We start from the raw sequence: 23,791 nt of genomic DNA on the forward strand, positions 1-23,791 counted from the left end.
AGAGATTTTTCGAAGAGTGTGAGAGGGCATTTCAATGAGTTGATTTTTTCACGCGCTCTCATAACAATCGCGTGATGATAAGAAAACTCGAGACCGTGTTGTGTACACGTAACGTTCTCAGATCGAAGGTAACGTAAAACTGACGAGTTAAAAAAACATTTTATTTCAATAATTAAATGCTTAACGTTAACGTACAAAAATATTTACACATTAAATACTTTAACAAGATAAAAAAAAAAAAAAACGATAAAAAAGCAATTTAGTGAGAATTTATTGTACAAACACGACCAAAGTAATATTTAATGTACGTAACAATCATGTGTTCTAAATTATAATTGAGCAATAATTGTTTACCCGATCGTAACACACAATCAGATAGAACCTCAAGACAAAGGAAGATTAATCTTGAGCGAAGAAACTTAAGACTGAATAAAGACCCTTGCTATATTTTCCTTTACGATATATAGAGCCGATAATAGATAAAGCAATAAGAGTCTCCTATCAATCCACAACACCGCGAGCGGACGCGACAAGAACCATAGAAGAACATTAAAAAAAAAAAAAAAAAAGACAAAGACCAGAGAAGAGCATCAACAAGTTCACAAAGCTTTCGTATGAGGAAAGAAATCCTAACCGCGCCACAGTGCGCGACAATAACAATTTGCTCAATCGTCTGAGCGGTCCCGAGATCAGGAGGCACTCCGACAGACAAAGGAGACGTGACGCGACGACGCCCGGTCGAGTGGGAGCACAGAGCGTGTGCGGCAACAACACCTACGCATATCGCGGCAGACACAACTCCGAGTTGAACTCGAAGCTATGCGCAGCGTGCTCCGTAATTCCCTCCACGGTTCCCACCCCACGTAAGAGAACACGCGTGGCGCTGGCTTCGTGTTTCGGAGCGTGCTGCTGCACTTCCACCACCGCTGCGCCGACGCCACCACCACCACCACCACCACCATCACCACCACCACCACTGTCACAATCGCCGCCGCCAGCATATCGTCATCACCACCCCCGGCTGACGGCCAACCGACCGATCGGCCCCCCCGACTCTCTGACAGTGGCTCGGCCGACCGATGACAGCCGAGGAGGCGTCAGTTCTCAGTGCGCCAGCGTGCCGTGTAGAGCGGTCGCGCGCGTGTTACGTGCCAGTGGAGCACGGCGGTCGTCGCGTGGACGATCAACTGTCAAACTTGACGCGTGTCGCTCCGACTACTCCGGTGAATCCTATTTCCAACCGGTGACTCGTCCGATTCGCAAAGTTGGAATTAAGTGATCGGTGATTCTTTCCGCGAATTTCTGTCGCGGAATTCCCACGAGCGATCTTCGGGAAATTTTCTCATTCTCGTAAGATGCGCGTGGTCGAGTGGCTCGTACCGTGCGGACGTCCGTTATACTGCCGCGAGTGATTCATAGAAAAATTCCGCGTCTAAGGGGGGAAAACTATATAGTCCATAGAGTTCAACTTTTTTTTTTCTCGTGTGTATAAAGTGATACGTACGCGCGCGAACACACACGCGGACACAACGCGCGATGACCGAGCTCGCCGAGGAGGCGTTCACCTCGCGCAACTACCACCTGGCGGTCGAGCTGTACGAGCGATGCCTGAAACAGCAGGGACCGACGTGCGAGGTGCTGCTCGGTTACGGCGATTCTCTGACCAAGTGCGGCCGCGTAAAGGAGTCCATCGGGATCTACTCCAGGTGTTTGGCCACGACCTCCGTGCCGATGGAGAGACTCAAGCATCTGGCGAGCGCGCTTCTCGAGGATGTGGTCGGTACCGGGACGACCTCCCGACGGAGAACCGAGACGTCCTTCGCGTGTCCGCTGTGCGAAGGCACCCTATGCCAGCCGGTGACCGCCGGTTGCGGTCATACGTACTGCAGGAACTGCGCGGACTCGGCGAAGAGCTGTCGGGTGTGCGGGGCGAAGATCGTTTCCGCGGGTGAGACAAACGTGCTCGTGCAGAGACTCGTGGAAAGATGGTGGCCACGCGAATTGGAGGCCAGTCGGGCCAGACACGAGGGTGATATCCTCCTGAGAAAGGGTCACCTGGGTCAGGCGCTCGAGAGATACAACCTGGCGGTTCATCTCGGTGAGTAAAAAATCCGCCGCCTATCCCGCCAATGATGAGGTTTTATTTCGCGTTCGTTTCCTTTTATCGGTAACACGATGTGATTACCGAGCTCTCTTCTTGTTGCGCAAAATGACGAGAATAACTTCGAACTTTGATGCAAATATGTGGAATTGCGCGACACATTTTGTTTGATAAATACATTACGAGCGCCGACTAAGTAAGTAGTAGCGAGATAATTGAAGTCGATGGACGTAAAAGTAACTGAATGAGAACGTTAATGGAGGCGGCGGTTAAGAGAGTTTATACGAACTCGTGGCGCAATATCCGGGGGTGGCGTATTATTTGGATATTACGTAACGATTATGAGTCACGCGGCACAGACTCGACTAATCGAGTTTTTTTTTTTTTTTATGCCGTTCGTTCAAATTATTTTGTGTATCGCTCGTCACAGAGGCGACGTTGCTGTCAAAATCAATTTATTGCGCGTCACGTCACGTTTTTCTCTGCGTAAAATAAAATAAACAACAAATTGGAATCGATTCGCGTTTTTCAAAAATCAAGTCATCATTCGCGCGAGAGGACGATGACAATCGTTCGGAAGCAGATGTTCTCGATTCCTGATAAATCGAACAGACGGTGCCGTTTTTGATTCGCGAGAGCGAAGGTTCACGACACACACGTGCGGTTACATAATGATTATTACGAAACATCTAATCTGAATAAACGTTTTAGCCGAGTCGGTAAACCAGAAGTGTGCGCTAGTTTATATATCACGTGTGTGAGAGATACTATGCGCGAATTAATCAAAATCACGAGCGTTTAGCGTTCATAAAGTCATACTTGTCGGTGGTGAAGGCACCGAGAGAGTTTGCTTTATATAATCCGCGGATTAAAACGGATAGATCATTTGCTGAAGCGCGCGGCACGTTTGAAGATCTATATAATAGAGAGACGAATGCAAACATAAACATATGAGAGAGAGAGAGAGAGGGAGAGAGAGAGAGAGAGAGCAATTTAAGCAAATACGCAATAATAATAATTTTAACAACCTTTTTGCACGTAACAATTTATCATGTAGGACTCGAACAATTTACGTGAGACTCTTGGAACGTTAAGAAAATAATTTCATTACTTTTTTCTTTACTAATATTTTAGTGATAATTTTGTTTATTTACATGATGTTATAAAATGTGCGCGATGTGTGTGTGATTTTATGTAATTATTGCGCTTTTATGTAATTCTTACGACGCGCGTATAGAACACGATAACGCGATGAAAGAAGCGCATTATAATATTTCGCGCTTTTTTCCCAGAGTTTTTTTTTTTCTAATTAAGAAGCAAACTCAAAGAGAAGCGGAATATCTCGCAGATGCGTATTGATTTTCTGTTTTTTTTCCCCAATAACAAGAGAGCAATCGCTTTCTTGCTCTTCCCGCGCGCGTTACTCACTTCTCTACAAGTTTCGTTCTTTTTATCACTTTGTGTGTTGAATAGAACGCGATTATTGACCCCTTGGCGCGAAACGATTCATAAACATCTGTCTGCTTTTATCTCCCCGCTCAGGTTCTTTGACATTGAAACATGTGATTTCAACGTATTAGTCGCTCTACGCGCGCACATAGTTTCTCTCGTTTGTTAAACAAATAAAAAATCTAATGATTTGTGTTTCACCTTTGACTCCACCTTTTACTATATTCGAGAGAGTGTCTCTCAGTGATTAATTCCGTGACAAAGCTCGCGAAATCTCGGATTTGTCGAAAACACGCGAGTCTTTCGATCCGCGTCGTTTATTGTCGCGCGGAACGAATTTTCAGAACGCGGTTATTGCCGATATCCGGATATTTCAATGAAACAATGATGAATTTCTCTGAGAAACGAGAGAATCAAAATGTTCCCGAGAAGCAACAGTCAGCGTGTCACGATAACCAGAGATGCGATGTGCATTAATCGTTTCGCGCGTAGGAGAACATCAGATAAATTTCGATAAACGAGATAAACTTTTATCAAGAGAGTTTAGTTTCGCAGAAACTGAAGATTTACGCGAAAACAAATACACACACGTGTTGCGAGATGCAATTAGAAGAATTAAAGGTTAAGAACGATTCATTCGGGTGCGCGCGCGAGCAGAGAGTGAGTTGTAGCCGAGATAGGTCGACGCACGACGCTCGCGCGTCTCTAGATATATACTTGATAATCGTTCAGCTCTATTAATATACCTGACGAGAGCGTGCGAGGGCGAGAAAGAGAAAAAGACAGACGATAATTCAGCGAAAGTTAGGAAAGCCCGAGAGTTTCTTCAGAAAGTCTCTTACCTTATTTCTCTGCTTGAATTATTCTAAACATCGGTTTTAATTCGATTCAAAAGTGTGTCCTTATCTCATTTTTTTTTTATTTTTTTACAATTAGTAATTATTTTCATTTAAACTTTTCGTGACGTTGCGAGTATTTTTCCCGACGTAGAAAATGCGACCGAGTGTGAATGTCCTGAATATCGCGCGCGTTTTCTTTCGAGCTTATGTACATCAAAGCGCACGAAACGCGGTGTGTGTAGTAAAGTGCGTGGAAAGGAAAACGTCGACCGCGCGTTCAACCACGACGACAACGACAACGACGACGACGACGACGACGACGACGACGACGACAACGACGCCGTTAAGTTCACGGCCAGTCCGAGGCGGTTCTTGCATAACGTCTCTCTTGGAGAGATCGGTCTGAATCGACGAGCGTTCGGAAGAGACACACGCTATATCCACCCGTGATATATCCCCGATAAATGTTTTACCCGCGGTTTTGAATCAATCGTGTCGCGCGTCACCCCGAACATCATACGAATTGCAAAACCGTCACGGAGAAAACAAAGTTTTGCTATTATACGACCAGCGGAAAGACCTTGCTGAATTGTTTTTTTTTTTTTTTTTTTTTGGTTTATTGACAAAACAGTTTGTTGGGAAAATCAAAAGTTCAATAATCTTAGTCCAGTGTTTTTCTTGGCGACAATGTAGCAACTAATGTTGTTTGTGCTGTTTCAGTAAATTCTGTTTTTTTCTCCCCCATTATGTTTCGAAATTTTGAATTCTCTCTCTTTCGTCCTCGAGCGATAATATATGCGCGTACGCAATACTAGTTTAATATTCTTAATACTAGTTTAGTATTCGTTTTTAATATTCGACGACTTTTGCGTTCTCCGATTATTTTTGATAAAAAATAGCCTCATCGGCTCTCCATTAAGTCGAATAGTTTCAGAAGATGCAAAGAGAAATCAAAACGCGAAATAAACTTCATAGTTTCACGGAAACGAGAAATCATTTTGAGAATTTATTAATGATTTAAAGTAACAGAATTTATCGCAGTTCTCAGCGAACAGGTGTTAAATATTCGTCGTTAGGTTACGACGAACGACGCACGGGATTATCGATCATCTCGAGATCGTTTCGATCGTCGACTCGCGCCGATTTTCGAAACGGATTTGCAGAAGTTTATCGACGATTTCTCGCGAGGTTGAGTCGCGAGCGAGGGAATTACGAAGAACAATGACGCGTATGTGCGATAACAAGCGAGTCTTCGTGACTAATCGACCTTGCCAAGATCGTCCTTGTTATCTTCGTCATCGCGTTGAATAAGACTGTGTGTTCGCACGGAGAAAATGTTTTCAAAGTGTATAATCGCGCGTGTTTGCGACACGTGTGACAAGCGATTAAATTTCTTGTTGCCCGTTGAAACGTGCGTGCATTTTTTTTCGCGATCAATAAGATCCACTTTGGCAAATGAAAACTTGGGGGAAGAGAGCGCGCGATTTTTGCGTGTTTTGAGGAAGTTCTCGTGACCGTGAGAGAGAATTGAACGTGTGCTGAATGTGAACAAGAGATGTGAAATAAATTAAATAAAATTAATTAACGTAAAGAGAAGAAAGAGATACACAGCGGCACAAGACAAACGACTAGTGCGCGATGTATTTTTATATTTGAATGAAATTACTGCGCAAAAGAGAAGAAAATCACAAAAAACAATGTCTCTCCTAGCGTGCGATTATTTTCGGCGAACACAATAACGTACGTACGTAACGAATTAATCTAGTATCTTTGTAACGGATCAACAAAAATGACGTAGTTATTTACATGTGTAAGCGATGCGTAAATTCTGCGCGCAAAGCAAATCGGAGTCTATTCGGAGAACGTATCGAGCGTAATACAAATATAATCGTCGAGAGTTGAAAACACGGAAATTACGCAACGCGACGTTATCATTCGCATTGTGTTTACTAATGTACGTTCAGCAAATGAGCGGTCTTGATGTGAAAATGAAATTTTGAGAGATGCGAACAAAGATTTCGCGCTACGTAGCGAGCCATCTGCTGCGTTATTCTCGTGCGCTTGCACCTGTATCGAGTTCACCTGGCCCGTCGGATCGATTGCGATAATTTTAATAACGCTCTTTTAATTACGTCGCATGTTCTATTTTAAGAGAAACACTTTTTCAGCATACGTCGAAAAAAAAGGAGACGAACGAAATCGTTCCTCCGTTTCGCCGGGAAATTATGTAACACAAATTAAAACTTTGTTGTACACGCTTGTAAAAAAGAATCGAATATTGTAACGACGAAGATGGTGTTTGTTCTTTTACTCGGATTTTCGGAAAATTTAACAGATATTTAAAATACATTGCAAATTGCTAGAAATAATGACAAAATTAATGAAAAGTGAGTTGAAACAATTACAAGTGAGTTAAAGCAATTAAACGCGTATTTGTTATCTGCAATTTTGTCGCGTACAATTAATTCTTAAAATCATTAATAATTTTCACGCGCGACGACGTGTTCGCACGTTGTCTCGAAATCGCGCTCGTTTTCCCGTCCCCATTGAAATAACTTGTCCGCTAATAGTCGGGACGGATTGCTGTTTAGAGGGAGAGAATGTGCCACTCACGGAGTTGCATCTCGCATAAGCCGGCCCACGTTTCTCTCCTCCGCGTGTGTATTCACGAATCCGCGGAGTTTCGCTTCTCTAAAGACGGCTATAATTAAATGCGACGCGTCGCTGCGCTTATATAGTACAAATTTAGCGCGCGCGTCGCCGGTGCAACGCGCTCGACGAAATAAAAGCGACGAACTGCGAAAAGGAGCGCTGGGGTTTTGACTCAACTTGTGCATGCGAGCCCCACACACATATTGGGAGTGGCTTATATAATGATCGCCGACGTTTGCTTTTCTCGTTTAGTCCCCCGTCTCGTCTCTTTTCTCGCTCGCTTATCGTCAACGATAAGCTCTCCGCGAAATTGCTCCCGTGAAACCGATGGACAATGGCTTTTAACGTCACGTTCGATGACGCTGTCACACGAGGCAAAAAGACTGTGTAAAAAGAAATTGAATTTCTCACTCTTCTCTCTGTATTAGCGTCTGTTTTTGTTTTTTTTTTTTTGCAAAATATATTTTATCTTTTTTTATACGTATATTATTTCAAAAATGTTAAACTTGTCTGACTCGAGCGTGTTCATTGTTCGAACTATTTGTCGCAACGTTTACTGATATGATACGCGATATCAGGAGCTTCAATATAAAGCGCTTATGCAAGATGAAACGTGATATTAAGCGGTGTAGGTGGCGATAAAGCAGAGTGTTTTTTTTCGTGGAACGCTATTTTGGATCGAATCGGTACACACACATCTGCGGTTTTTACTCGCAAGTTGCTAATAAAAGTTAGAATGAAAAGAAGAGAGAAATGTTGAAATTGTCTGAAAATATCACAAAATAATTTGAATAATTTTTTTTTTTTTTTACTGTTGCATATTACGAAGATTTTTATCGTGCAATTAGAGACAAAACTTCACTTGTTTTTGCCGAAGCGCTAATAGCTGTTTTGAAGCGGTGCAAATTAGAATCATTGTAGAACATTCGTTTGATGATCCAATTCACTGCAATTTAATTTCTACCAGCTAGCAAGTCACAAATAGCCGTTCATTTTCTACCGTAACCAATGCTGCGACGACGGTTGGGCACGACATAGTTGCTCAGCGCACAGTTTCGAACTTTACTCTATAAATAACATAACAATAGTCTAATGCTTCGCTAAAACGTGCTGTTAGAATCTCTTCAATCTTTTCAGACGAATTTCCATCGCGTCATTGCGTTATATTATATTGAAAAACGCAAAAAAAATTTTAATTTCCAGAATTAATTACAAAAAAGAGAAAAATATATATAAAAAAAAAAAACGTTAACGTACCAGTGCCAACCTCGATTCAGTGCTAGCCTCGATTTCAGTTATTGCTTAGCAACTACATTAGATATCAAAACGCAGTCATTTTTTGTTTTGTCAAATTATCAAGAGACGCCAGATTGAAAACACACTCGGGTGTCTCTTGCGCCAAGTTCATGCGCGCAACAACACGTATACACCCACACACGTGTACGTAATATAGCACAAAATGCGAATTAAACGAAACATATCGCACAGCTATTTGTCGTGCGCATAATCCGCGGCGCGTTTACCGCATTAACCTGAAGAAGGTGTGAAAATTGCCTCGCATTCGCGTGGGTGATATGGAAATAGGAACGTTAACCTTCCGGTCAGCGGCTGCCGTTACGTGTGTGGCACATCTTCGCAATTCCGCGTTGCAGATCGTCGTCGCGATATATGAATTCCTCATTGCCGCGATCGCGTCATGTCGCCCAGGAAAACACTTGCTTTTTCTTGAAAGAAAAGTTTTCCCGGATTAGCGAGAAGATTTATTAGAGTTACTACACGGGACAGGCAAAATTTGCTGACCCTGTTGAATTTCGTGTTTCGTCGGCAAAACAAAGAAGACTCGGCAAATTTTTCCGAGCCGGCCGTATTGGAACAAAACTCTTTTTTTTTTTTTTACCGATCGAGAAATCGACTTTTATAAACCGATGTGAAAATTCGCGTCTTCGCCGAATGATTCGAATAATTAGTTTTGAGCGAAAGAGAGAGAAGTGACAAAACGGAACATTGACAATAGAGGAAGTTCGAAGTTTCGCTACCGCAGTTCCGCTAATAGTTCAGATGTCCTCGACATTGCTGCCAATGTTTGCATATAAGCAAGTAAGTTTATAGTTATCAGAGAGAGATTATACATTTCCTGTCCGCTATTCCGGGGATCCGTTCCCGAGAAGTAGACATTTTTAGCGAGAGAACTTCTTTCCGTTGCCGAAAGAAGTCGCTTCGTTCTTTTCGTCGCGTGGCTCGATTTAAACTACTCGGTATTGAAAATCTAACTCGTAACTCGATCGATTCAGCAGTGTTAAATTTCTCGGCGAACTAGTCGCACAAGTGAAAGACTTTTTTTTTTTTTTTTTTTTTTTTTTATAAAAGTGCCAGCGCACTTCTGTCGTATGTGTGTCGAATATTTTTCACTGTGTGAAAAATACCACACGCGAGCTTGAAAATGACAAATAGTGGCAAAAAGTTTCGTCAATATATGATTCTGATCGCGACCTCGCGAAGGTAAAATTCATTAATAATTGCCGAGCTCAATGATACGTCAATTTCTTTAAAAGTTGAGTTTTTCTTAGCTTCGAAGTATCGAAGAAGTTCTTATCGCTTATCTTCTATACGATTGCGTATTTGTTTTTATTTCCAACTCCGCAAGACATTGCGATATTATTATCGAGGACAATCTCCGTGAAAGAGTGTAACTCCATCATCTAAATTGTCCAAACTTTATACTCGGGAGCCGCGAACTTCAAATAGAACTATAATTAGATGGAGAACTGATGGTTTGACCCAAGAAACTTTAACTTGGAGAGAAACGCGGTGGGAAAAATGAGAAAAGCGTCTTATCGAGAAAACATATTGGGTCGCGAAACACACGCGCGCGCGTCCCGAGAAGAAACTCTCTCGCGAATAGTCCCTCGACGAGTACTCGACCCCAGCACGTGTATGGATCTCTGCCAAATCCGAGATGTCATCGTCAATTTGAGACGCGCCCGAGTCCCGCAGGAGAATTCGCGCGAGGACGCGCGCGCATACGGGTCCTATCCGTATCAAGGACGCCACGGCTTGCTCCGACGATGATTCGCCAAAAAGGAGCAACGAAACTGATTTTCGGGTCAGGGCCGATCTTCGGTGTGGGGGGGGGGAAGGAAACTTATTTCCGAGCGAACACTCTCTCGGTGTTTCTCTTTTCTTTGTTTCGCGATTGTTTCTTTGTACGGTGAATCACAATTATAGCGGTGCGTTAGAGTGTGAATGTCTTTCTAAGTGCTCAAGTGCTTTTATTTTTTTTTTTTGACATCAAGATCGTTTTGCATTAAGTCTGAGATTTTTTTTCGTTTGTTTCGCGGACGAGTCTCTTTGCGTTTCACGACTTTCTGGAACACAACAGGTGCGCGTCGCGTCATCGATGACACATGTGTTTTCATGTTCTTGAAGAAAATTTAATCTTACCCGCGAATCATAACAAACGTAATTCCGAATTCGATTTGTATTCGATTTCGATCAAAGTTGCGACACAAATAATCAAAAATCAATCAGCGTCGCGTAAAAGCGGCGGTAACAAACATCGAGACAAGCCGAGAGAGAGAGAGAGAGACGTCCGATTCTGAACACGTACATTTTATTGTAGATAAGAGAATAAAATGTACGAGTTAACGTAGAAACACGCGTTTGAGACAATTTATCGGATAGTAAAGTTTCAGTCGTAACTCACGCGAGATATGAATCTATAAAAGTATGAAGTCTGCGATTTTGCGCGATTTATTTTCAAGCTGAAACAGCTCTTTTTTATTATCGTGTCTCCGTTTCCTCTCGGAGTTCTTTATCAGATTCATTTGTAATTAATATCGTTAACCGACTCTTTTGTTCTCGCTAGAGCAAGTGGTTCGGGCGGTCGCTGAAATTCTCAACGCAGTTTAATTCCATTACAAAATGCGAAGAAGGAAATTAAAAATAATTGATGAAAATTAACGCGATACAAATCTCCCCCCCTCTCTCTCTCTCTCTCTCTCTCTCTTTCTCTTTTGACCTTGCGGATACACAATATTAACATTTGAAGTGTTATTCGCAAATGGTTAATTTTAAACTTTTAAGAAGTGTTCACGTCTACATAAAAGTTCCAGTTTACATAAAAATTACGGAAATAACATTGGTGGCGTTCGTGAAGATTTCGCCGATTAAAAAGTGGGTCGCGTCCTCGATTCTTACGATCGCGTCTATCCATCAATCGGAACTTGACTCGTTTTATATATCCCGTTGAGTCATCAGTCACCAAACGTATCTTTCCGTTGATAAATGACGTTCATTTGTGCATTGTCTCTTTCTCTTTCTCGGCAACTTATCAGAAAAACTTCAGAAAAAAAGGACACGTGTTTGTTCGATATTAAACTTGTACGAAGGATAAGAGAGAGGGGGAGAAGGGAAAGATAAGAGGTTTGATCACATGTAGAATATATTTTCTTACACGTTCTATTCCTCTCCGTGTTGTGGAACGATGAAATGTAGGTTAGTAGGTTTTCCTTGTAAATTCTGAAATAAGTTTATGTCCTTACATTTATTAAGGCAAGCCGTGCATGCCAACTTCTTGCTGTGTGTTTAGATCTTTAATTCAACGTTTCTCTTTTTAGTTTATTCAACCTTGATCTCTTTATTTTGCTTATATTCGCGTCTTGATTAAATACGTACATATACATGTACATAAATCTTGCTCTTTTTTTTTTTTGTCCCCGAATCCCTGACGCTGTTTATGTATTTTTTATTGCAATTTCTGCTCGAGCGCGTCTACAACGTAATCTCTCTCTCTCTCTCTTTCTCTCTCCCACGACATTTGCCCCCGGATATATTTTTTTAATTCACATGTAATTATCGATCTTTTTCCGAGACCCCACGCATAGGGTCGCTTTGCGTTCTCCCACGACTGTTTTGCCCGCGCGCGAGTTACGCGATCGATGCATAATATCGGCGTCGGTCGGTCACGCCTGAGCGAGCTCTCGCGCGGCAAATCCGCGAGCGCGTTTCGGTTGTGCAATTACCGCAGAGCGAAATTAATCCGTCGCAGGCGCAGCCGATTTGTGTCAAGGCGAAGCAGAGACGGCAGTCTGCGCGCCGCTTTCCTCGCGTTCGAGGGTGGCGTTGCGCGCGGAGATGCGAAAGCGCCGAGAACAATGTGTACATGTATCACGCGCGAGATGCGAAACGCATCACTGCGCATCATCGGTTTTTCTCACATCATGATTTTTTGAATCCCGCCGTCACTCCGGTACAGCAACATTTTGACAGGATTTCCCGACGGTTTTCCCGACGGAATTATCGCGCGTCGGAAGATGTTTCGCAGCGGTGCGAACATGATAATACGACAAAACGATAAATAGATTTTCAAGTAGGACATCTGTCGTACAGATGTTACAATAGTTCGTTTTTTTAAGACTATCGTAACTTTATTTTAAGATGAGAACATTCCAGCGGCTTCCAGGCCACGGTAGCTCGAAATGCGCGCGCTTACCGTCCCGCTATCTTATTTTAAGAATCTGGCAGATAAAAATACGATATCAAGATAAATGTGAATTCCATCTTAATCATTTTTTGTGACATAATATATACTTTTTTTAAACACAAATTTTATTTTATAATAGATTAGATTCATACGATTTTTAATTTGTACGTGCGAATAAATACGTATGTACAATATCACAATTCCGGTCTCCGCTATGTGACAACGAGGAGTTATGAAGTTCCGTGAATGAAGCGATTATCGACGGCCACGCAGAGGGTCTCACGAGGTTGCTTCTATCAATGCGGGGTGCTTAAATTGATTTAGTTGCTTGAACTCTTACGTATTTTCTAATTGAGCCCGATTACAGTTCGCTTCGCCGAGAGAGGCGTGAATATACCGAGTGATAAAACTTTACACGGTACGTTGACTGAAAACTTCTGCGAGTATAGTCTTAGATTTAGCAAGCAGTACTAGCTTTTGTCAAAACGTCGCATCTTCTAATGGAAGACGACAATTCTCGAACGAGCGGATGCGGCAAATTATCGAATCGGTCGAAAGCAAGTCGACCGAAAATACAAAACCCGAGCGTGCAATTGTCGTGAATGTACGACGTGATCCAAGAACAATAGAAGAAATAGAATGCGCGAACGAGCTTAAATACGACTTTCGCAACGGCGGTATTTGTTTTTGACTGTCGACTCTCTCGACTGTGAGTCACCGCGGGACAATCCGGATGACGACCTGGCGGAACGACGGAAATTCGGGTGATTCGATGCTAAATAGGAAATCCACGTCAAGCGCGCAGACCGCGCGCTTACAAAGTCGATTCGGATCCCAAGTCGCGGCGCCCACATCGCGACTTTCGCGACCAACCGGGACGAATTACGTAAGACACGCGCGAGATAGATTCGCTCTTACTCACTCGCAACTCGAGTTGCAAGCGCGGTCAATTCGCGTGATTCACCGTTTATAATCCGGATGGGAAGCTTTTCCTTCAAATTGAGAGAGGGAGAGAGAAAGAGACAGAGCGATACGCCAAAAAAATATATCGCTCCATCTCGCCTGTCGAGATAAACGCGGTGAATTGCGTTCGCAATTAAATAATGGCTTAGCAAGCGAAATTTTTATCCGAAAAGTGATTTACAATTTCTGCGCGAGAGATCCGTGATTTACTTGGGGAATTTATTTCTTCGCCTTATCGAACTTGGAAGTTATGTATGTTGTTGCTCGCGATGATAAAGAAAAGGTCGAGTACGCTCTCGGCGTTTTCCGATATTCTCGACGATAAAGAGAGGTTCGGGAAACGCAAATGGAAACTGGGTCACAGCGCGCGCGCACACACACACACACACACATACACACACGCAACTCGCCTTTTTACTCCGTCCCGATTCGTGTCCTTTTCTGTATACATGCAGGTATTTAACATTCTCCATGTTGTAATAGATCGTCGAGAAACCGGAATCGACTATTGTGAGAAATTTCGAATAGCTGAGATATAATGTATATCTAGATGAGATTATCTACGTGGTCTCAATAAAGGGAGTATCGATACGGTGTGATGTCGAAAATCGTGAGTGTCAGCGGTGATTCACGTGTGTTTCAAATTCGTTAGCTCGACCGCTTCTGACGAGCGGTCGATTCTTAAAGACCGATTTCAAAATCTGCTAAATCCAAGTTTTATTTGAACATATATCATTACTGATCGCGGCCGTGAACATTTTCGATGGTTCGCGCCGCGCGAGCGTGCGATTAATATTTAATTATTCAAATTAACTTCTTTTTTTTTTTTTTTTTATCTTCTTTAGCGCGTCTCATTTATTAACTCTCAGAACGTAGAGCGAACATTGGTCCATTAGTCCATCTTTGATCTGTTTCGATCACTCTTGCACCGTTAAAATCTTTTGCTCGCCTTTAAAGCCAGAAAAAGAAACGTCTAAAACACACCTACTTTATGCAGATTACTCCATCTTCTCTCTTTCGCACTTTTAACATTGCATAATAAGGTAGAATGTGAACAACGAGAGACGATTATGTAAAATTTACGAAGGAATTCGACGAGCAATAACAGTTTAATGCGTCGTAACAAGAACAATTTTAGCATTAATTCAGACGATTGTTTCGAAAAAATGCGTGAAAATATACTTAAAGATGTGATTATGATATTGAATTTTGAAAATTGTTTTTTTTTTTTTTTTTTTTAATTTGGTTAAACGTGAGATTTGTTCCTGAGCTGCAAAAATATTTTTATTTTTATACAATTGAAATCACATTTCTATTTATTTAACGATACTTATTTTCTCGCACGCGCAATTGTTACTCGATTCGTTTGTTTTCGAACAGGCGAAATTCCAAGCTGGCATTTGAAGATACTCGTTACAGTTGACAGCGAAGAGTTTCATTATACAATCGGTATTGCGAACCGCCAATGATAACAATACTACCCGTTAGAATCTTCTACCTAATCGTATTCAGCGCGAGTGCCTCTTTCGCGAACGACATTTGCTCTCGTACACGTGATTCCCACCACGTAAGCTTGTTGTATAACTTATGCGCTACGCAAAACGGCGTGCTTCACATCGTCGTAACAGCTCTATCCACACGTGCCAAATTACGACCGCGACTCTTATCAACGCGCCGCGTTTACGTAACGACCTTCTCCTCCTTCTCTTCCTCCTCCTCCTCTCCTCCTCTTCCTCGATACCTTTTCCGCCAACGAGGATCCCCACGGTTTATCGCCCCCGAACTTTTAATCACTTCCTGCGCAAAGCGGGAGAACAAATTGTCAACTATTGCGTCACGTTACGCGGGCTCGACATTATGTGTTATAAACTTGTTTAAAAAAAAAAACAAAATCGGAAAATAACTGTTTTTACACACTAAAAACTTGACGCGCGCATACTGTTTTTTTTTTTTTTTTTTTTTTTTTTTTTTGTTCGATTTACGGACGTTGATACGAGAAAACAGGCGCGAACTCACTCGCAGACGCATCCGGTGGGGTTAATTATCTTATCTCCGCCGTCGGAGAGAACGTCCGGAAGCTCCTGGATGCTCCGGTGACGGAAACCGCGGAGCTGGTTGGCGGGAAACGCCCCAGAGCCCTGGGATGGCCGGTCGATACGCGCGCAACCGACGACGGTTACGTAAAAGGGAATAATAAGAGCGACGTGTGCACACATGTGGGACTTTGCCGGCCGGCTCTGGGCGCAAGTCTCTCCCCCTCCTTCCCGCGTATTCGCCGAGATAAGATAGAGAGTCCGCGGTCACGTGTCCGGCGTACTGTCAAACTTCTCTGTTATGTAAACTTTGCGCGCTCTCCTGGCGAGCGGCCATATGCCTCCCGCCGCGTTTGTGTCGCGACGCGCCGCGTCGCTTTCGCGCCATCGGGGACCCCGATTTATTTTCGGTGGAGCGTGCCCTCCGATCGCGCGACGGATACATCGCGCGTTTCCTCCTTTCGTCGACGTTGTGCATCGGAAAAGGGGAGAAAAAAAGCCCTCCCGTAACTCGCGCGAACATTTTTGTCTCGTCTCTCCCCGTGTCGCGCTCCGTTTTGGGATTCCCATGCAGAATCCGAATCGGAAGCGGATCTAACACGTGTGCGCGTTTTAAAAATATAAAAAGCGGGATTTTCGTTTTTTTAAGTCTCGCGCGTACGTGAAGGTAAAATTGTTTACTTGTGTGCGTATTGGGAATTATGTGTCGCTTTGTCATTTGAATAACGTGTTCAGCGTTGATAAATATAAATTTCAATTATCCATATATTATTTCTCTCGGACGTGCCGCTCTCGTCACTGTGCATAGCGCACGTCGTGTCGTGTGCGAGTTACAACGCACCGCGAAGGCGGCGATTCTACACGTACGATAAAGTCAATCTGCCGTAACACACGTACATATGACAACTACACAATAACCGATATGAAATACAATGTGTCGCCCACGCCGCTCTCAAACTGTCTCGTCGGTTCTCCACGGTTTTAAACTGAACACGCGTAAATATCCGTCGGCAGAAAAATCTGGAGAGTTTCTATATCGCAAGAGAGAGAGAGAGAGAGAGAGAGAGAGAGAGAGAGAGAGAGAGAGAGAGAGAGAGANTCCGTCGGCAGAAAAATCTGGAGAGTTTCTATATCGCAAGAGAGAGAGAGAGAGAGAGAGAGAGAGAGAGAGAGAGAGAGAGAGAGAGAGAGAGAAAGAAAGAGAGAGGGAGAGAGAAAGAAAGAGAGAGAGAAAGATAAAGAAATAGAGATCGCGCCACCGACAGTGCATAAAAAATAAATTTGTAAAATAAAAACAAATTTTTATTTCTAACCATAAAGAAACTAAAATTTTTTTTTAGAAACTAAAATTACTATATTCTCTTGATAATGTAATAATAATATTCGTTTACAACCAACGCGTATCGCGTAACGCGTGGCTCGGTTAAATCCATCTGCTCGTGAAGATCGGCCGATTGTGTGTGTGTGCGCGCGCATAACGATAGATTTATATAAATGGTTACGTTGACACCGTGCGCGCGCGGAGCGCCCCGACCGCAGTCATTACATTATCTAACGAGGAGCGCATCGCGTTAGGTAGGCGGAGATATTGTACCCGTCTATTTTGCCACGCACAGATTTCGAATTATGTCGCGGGAACGATCCTATGTAACCAAAAACGATCGTGAACTAAAATTAGAAAACGAAGACGAGTTTTACATGTGTGACGATACTTTGCGCGTTACGTAACGATATAAAATTTAAGCGTCATGACCGGAGGAAAATGAGATGTGAAAAGAAACAGACAGGCGGATGTTACGGATTACGTTAAAAAATCGCTTTTTTGTTTAATTAAGAGCCTGAACAAATAGCGGTCGATATGATAAACATTGCGAGTTTCTCTGGAAACTGTGAGTTGTCGATTGTTCAAAACATCGATTGTGAATTTCTTAATTTGGAAAGAATAGCACATGAAGAGAGATTACATAACACACACACACACACACACAGTGTGATTATGTAATGTGTACACCAGTATTATATCATTAAATTGAGAAAATGTGTATTATTACGCCAGACGAGTGCTAATTATTTCGCGTTACAAAAGCGATTCTAATTCTCCTCATTTACGCGCGATTGAAGCCGCGCATCGAATCTACATTTCAAATTCGCACCGCGTAATATCACGGTAAGATTTATATTTACATTTTCGATCGCGTTCGTCTTGATTTGACACCTGTCGCGTACAGATAAGATATACGCAAAAATTGTGGGACATCACAAAATTTCCGAATAACAAACAAAACAAACACAACCGGATCTTTTGTTCTGTTCTCTCGCCGTGAAACTCGTTCGATCGACGAAATCGCGATCTCGCGGATGTGCTTCGGATCCGCCGAAAATTCGCTGGTTTCCCCTTCGATTTTTCTCGAGATACGAAACTTTCGCCCGGGACGTGCGCGCGCGCAGGGTCGGCGCGTTTCTGTCAATTACATAATAAAAACCCGTTATGTAAGGACTAGCGCTACGCATAATCGTATAGGCAGCGCTCCCGGCTCTTCTGCTCGTCTCGACACGAAATTGATTGATCGATTCTCCGCGTGTGTCGAGCTTTGCGTTATATTGATACCGCGCGTCGACGCGCACAGGTATATGCGTGTGTGTGTAACGACAAATATTTTTGGACGCGCGCCGAATGATTTGAGAACGAACCGAATTGAGAGATTTCTCGGGATTCGGTAATTAGGGAACGTTGCGTTTATTGGTATATCGTCGATGATGCATCGAGACCTTGAAATTTTATTGGCTGTACGTAGTGAGATATTACGCAAGAGTCCGCGATTGCATGTGCGAAAGAAGAAAAAAAGGTTAAGTAATTTATTCCACAATTTTTTTTTTGTTTTTTATTTCTCCAATCACAGATATGTGTAACAATTTTTTTGTATAAATAATCACGAGATTAATTAATCGAATATACCTCACGCCGGTGTTGGAAACCGGAGATCAATAACTGCGGAGCACGTGGTATAAAAATATTTGATAAAACTGGTAAAAACTGACACGAAATAATAATAAAAATTATCTAATCTTGAATGTCGATTACGCGTCGAAATCTTATCTACGTGCATACGCAATGCAACGCGCTGCATATTTCAAACTTCACGGCGTTTCTGATGTGTTTCAAGTGCATTCATATTTTTTTTCGAGAAAAATTGTTTCAACGAATCGAAGATTAAAGATTGTTTTCAGCTACTCACACTTAGTAACTTCCTTCTGAACCGAGTCGCTCGATCCGTTGCGAGCGCCTCGAATCAATCAAAGACAGGAGAAAATGAAGAAGTATGTTAATGTCAAGAAAAAGAGAGAGTAGGTCTCGGGAGATAGTCTCGGGAAACTCGATCGAGAGGAAGTATCGGTGGCTGCGGTACTTGACCATGAAAAAGCAAGCCTTGACTATGCGCGAAGCCGCGGATGAAGGTTACTATCCGCGCGTCGTGGAACGCGAGAGACCGCTTTCTGCGACCGAGAGAAAGTCCGGGCACTTTCCAAGGATAATTTCCGAACAAGCTAATTGCACCGAAACTGGGACGCAGAGATATCTGCCTCGCCGTGATATATTTATACAGAGAATTACTAAAATAATTATTGAGATACGAGGTGTTGCACACGCGAATAATTAATAATTCATTACGTAACACACCACACGTCGCGAAAAATACACGTTGTAAATTTATGTTCTTCGTTTAAAGCAGATGTGTCACAGCGACGAGGTGTATCTCGGCTTAATGACGAAGCTGACGAGAGAGAGAAAGAGAGAGAGAGAGAGAGAGAGAATTGATTTTGTTTGCAACAAAACCGGATATTAAATTTATCGAGGAAAAAACAGTGGGCGTCGTCGAGGCGAGCCTCTTTAGATTCGTACCTATCGTCTGTTACATACGTCGCCCGAGACATCTATTTTATATATATATATATATGTCCCGCGTTACATAATATTACCGTTTACAATGTGAGCTCTCGGCACGCCGGCGAGACGTGTCAGCCAGCGATAAACAATGATTTCCGTGCTCTCGTTCGAGGAATTGCGCGCGGTCATAGCGCGATCGTAATTTCCTACACGTATCTCACTTGAGTTATCTATTTTCCACTTAAACTCCATTTAGTCCGGTTACAATGTATACGTTTATAAATATACATAGTGTGTAACTCCGGGGAAAAGGAAGAGATTACGTGCGACTCAATGAATGAATTAATTAAGTGGAGCAATTAAATGAGAAGATTTTACATATATTTAGATTAATTGCGCAATTTGAAAAGCGAAAAAAGAAACGCGTTGGAATTGAATCAAAGAACGTATCGCGTTAATTGATCGCGTCATTATTTTTTTTACGTAATATCCCCCGCATTGAACTGATTTCTGCTTCTTAAAGAGATAACCGACAAATTTCGTTTAGAGATATATTTGAAGATTTCCAATCGCGGAGACCGCAATTAATTAGCCATCTGTTTTTCCGGAAATCCGATTTCAATTTGCTGGGAGACACCCTGTATATTAAATCGCAGTTTGGCAAACGGCTCTCGCGCGCTGTGATACCGCGCCGGGAATCATTTCGTTCTTACGTAACTCTCAGCTGGAACCGCTGACTGGATCGGGAGCGTTCGGGGGCTATTTCAGACGCACAACTGAATTTCCGTAAAATTATTGTTTGAAGTTGTCATTCGTGCATTAACTTTTACTTGCGAAACATCTCTCTCTCTCTCTCTCTCTCAACGATAGGAGATTGTGTCGAAGAAATTTTTTTTATCGCTCGAGCTTCGATAAAAAGAAGCTGCGAACGTCGAAAAGTCGCGATCGCAGAAATTCGTAAAAATTTCGCAAGTTTCTCACGAAGTATATAAGAGGCGATGAAGATAAACTATGCGAGTTAATGAGAATAACAACTTCGCTCTGTGACAAATTATCATTGATTCGCCGTTAAAACTCGATTAACATAAATGATGCAAGACGAGACATTCCGAGAGAAATACTCGGAACGAATAATTTGGCAGATGACGCGCGGCGAAGAGGATTCGCGCGACGACGTACGTTCGCGCTTGATACGTGTCGTGCGACACGTGGAGCTTTATTGATCGTTGCCAGAATAGAAAGGCGAGATATATGTGAGTCCTATAACCCTCCCCTTCACCGCGGCACATAGATAACCGAGAGATGTCACACACATCGTGGATACATTGTGCATCCTCCCGCTAGCAGATGAATAATACCTGCCGAAATGACTCGAAACGAAGCATCTTTGCGACCACAGTTGATCTAATAGGTGCACACGCATCTATTCGACACACAGTTTAGAGATTGTGTGTGTGTATGTGTGTATATGTGTGTGAGCAATACTTTACTGTATTTTCACGCAGAACTCGGACTACGCGATGTGCAGCGTTCCCCGAAGATTGTTTTATAAATATCTTGTTGTTACCGCGGGAGGACCTTACTTCTCTCTTCTCTCTTGTTCTCTATCTCTCTCTTTTTGCGTAAATAAAGTCATAACTCGTACGTGTCAATGCGCACAAAAATTTCAATGCAGATTCTTTTCGTTTTCACTGCGGAGAAATTCATTAAATTTTATTAGATAATAGAATCTCTCTCTCTCTACGTCGAGATCACTTCTAAATCGAGATCCGGTGACATGCGAACTTCTCTCTCTCGTTTCCTTAAAGACGTAATTGCACGTGGCAAGTAGCATCCAACGACGCCAGCAACAATCCGACGGCGACGGCGGCGGTGGCGGTGGCGGTGGTGGTGGCGGCGGCGGCGGCGGCGGCGGCGGCGGCGGCGCAATGGAGTAGTACGCGCCGACGGGTGACCGACCTTTACGTAACGCGCGGCTGTTTGCTGCGCGCCGCGTCGCGTCTGCACGGATGACGTCTACTCCGCTGCTGCAACGACGACGATGCGCCGAACGTTGCAGCTGCATCGACGCGGCGCGCCGCGACTCAGCCCGCGCGACGCGTTCGCTTGTTCGGCTCGACTTATATGCGCCTGTATTTCTTTTCCCTTCCCGCTTTTCGCTTCTGCTCCCGTGTGTGTTATTGTCGCGGTTGGTCGCCGCCGGCCGGCCGGCAGGCCAGCCGGATGCAGGTCGCGTTCCACATGCAACAACGCGAGAAAGACCGTCGCAATATTTCCACACTCCCGTAAATCAGCCGTTGTTTGCCAACGCGGAATTTTGGATGAGGTAACGTTTTGAAAACTGAAGAGAGAGAAAATTATTTGGGATTTGTTTTTCTTCATTTTTAAACGTTGCAAAATTCACTGATTTTTGTGTTTTTTTTTTTTTTAACTGACACTCTTTTCATATGTTTCTAAAGATTTGTCGTAATTTTTTGTCACGACTGGTTCAGTTAAAATGGCGATGCGAGTAAGAAAATTGGCAGCGTGTTTGCAGCAACAGTTCTTGCTCCGGTTCTCACGTGCGAGCGCTCACAATGCAATACGGCATACGTATCCGCATGACGCCCGTTAACTCGAGGGGGGTTCTCGAACTCGGCATCCCCCCGGCGACCGCCGTTCCCCTCCTCTTTCTCTTTTACCCCCGTACCCGCTCGTCTTCTTTCCCAACGAAGGTCAGCAGCCGTCTGTCGCGCCTGGTTGCGCACGCGGCATCGAACCTCACTCTTTCTCTCTCTCTCTCTCTCTTTCTCTCACACGGCGCGCATCGGTGCACTTTCGTGCGCGATTTAGGCATCTGTGGCATAAACGCGCGCGCGCGCGAAGAAGATTTTGCTTGAATCTCATGCGCGCGAGAATCTCTCCTGAGGAATTTGTTTCAAATGCTTTGTTCTCGTGTTTGCGTCGAAACAAAATGAAAAAAAAAAAGCTGACGACAAGCGAATATTTTTCCTTTTATTTCTGGAAACGAGAGATTTGAATAAATTTCTTTTTTATACATTTTGTTTTGCTTGGTTATAGCGATGAAAAAAATATACACGCGAAATATTTTATCCTCTAAATGTGTTTATCTGGAGATAAAAAGAAAAATATAATGTGATTTTTATTGTCAACTCAAGTGGAGTCGTCACATGTCGTTATATAGAAGTGATTTATATTTTTAACCGAGGCTACGCGAAAGAATTAGTCATGTGTACGTGTCCTTCCTGCTACGTATACTTTATCGGTATTTAAAATGATATGAAAGTTTGTCGTGTAAATATGTCACTTCAATACGAGAGAGGGAGAGAGAGAGAAAGAGAGAGAGAGAGAGAGAGAAGTTTCAAATGCAAATTTAGATTTATTTAATCGGCATATTTCTAATAAAAAAAAAAAAAAAGAAACCGGTTTTAGCTTCAACTTAGTTATATCAACCATTCACATTCCTCCGTCGCTACAACAGAATTCTATTCTTAGTTCAAGCTCTGTGTGTTGCTCTCTTTGAAAGAAAAAGATTTTGTTAAAGAAAACACAAGCGGGATGGGGAAAAAAAGCACAGGCGTGAGTTTGTTCTCGCGCATTTAAATATTTTGACGTTGCTCAAGACCAACTACGAAAATCCCTTGGCTCTCTTTGAGTGGTTCGAGTATATCTCGCGAAGGTTTGAAGGCACACTCGAGAGAGATACGGAAAGACACGAAACGGCTCTTTTCCAACGGCGACCGTGTTTTATGGAGATTATTAACTAGGAGTGACTAATAAACACTAGTTATATACGTGTGTTAATTAAGAATTGATTTAGTTATCTTAAAAGACAGATCGGGTCGTTAGATCTCTAACGATCACCGGTTTGATCGCCGTGAGCGATCGATTGATCATCCGCGATGCTGGAACCTTGGCATTCGATTCGAGCAGACAGGAAGAGCGTGTTTTTTTATCTTTTTTTTTTTTTTCATGGCGTTTCATTCGAAGAACGACCGGCGCTAATGAATGAACTTGTTCGTTGGTATCCCGTTGTACCGTATTTCTTGCTGCTTGGCAGTTCACGCGGAAAATTGCGTTCTCTCGCACGCACTTTGTAATCGCGCGCGGATGCTTACGTAATTGAAATCGTGACTCGATTTGCCGACGAATAATCTCGTCAATTGTGCGCTTATTGCTATTAAATGTTGTTAATAATCATTTCGCCGGAAATGGAACAATTTCACACGCACGCACGCACACACACACACACAGAGAGAGGTTTCAATTGGAATTGAATCGTTTTAAAGCGAATTTTCTCCGAATGTAATTGATTCAGAACGAGAGAAATTATTATACGAGATGTGTGTGAAATCGCTCGCATTTAAAACAACGACGCGCTTAAAC

General features: G+C 43.0%; 1 protein-coding gene across 2 annotated transcripts in view; it reads left to right on the top strand.

The window, feature by feature from the left end:
* The first annotated feature begins 1,126 nt into the window (after positions 1–1,126).
* Positions 1,127–23,791, top strand: part of LOC109852237 (LON peptidase N-terminal domain and RING finger protein 1) — a 31,641-nt gene continuing 8,976 nt past the window's right edge. For both annotated transcript variants that reach the window (XM_020423209.1, XM_020423210.1), the window contains exon 1: positions 1,127–2,098. In XM_020423209.1, coding sequence (XP_020278798.1) covers positions 1,537–2,098 — 562 coding nt within the window. In that variant the 5' untranslated portion in view covers positions 1,127–1,536. The remainder of the gene's footprint in view (positions 2,099–23,791) is intronic.

The sequence above is a fragment of the Pseudomyrmex gracilis genome, unplaced genomic scaffold (assembly GCF_002006095.1).
Source record: "Pseudomyrmex gracilis isolate BER0280 unplaced genomic scaffold, ASM200609v1 scaffold_26, whole genome shotgun sequence".
Classification (NCBI taxonomy): Eukaryota; Metazoa; Arthropoda; class Insecta; order Hymenoptera; family Formicidae; genus Pseudomyrmex; species Pseudomyrmex gracilis.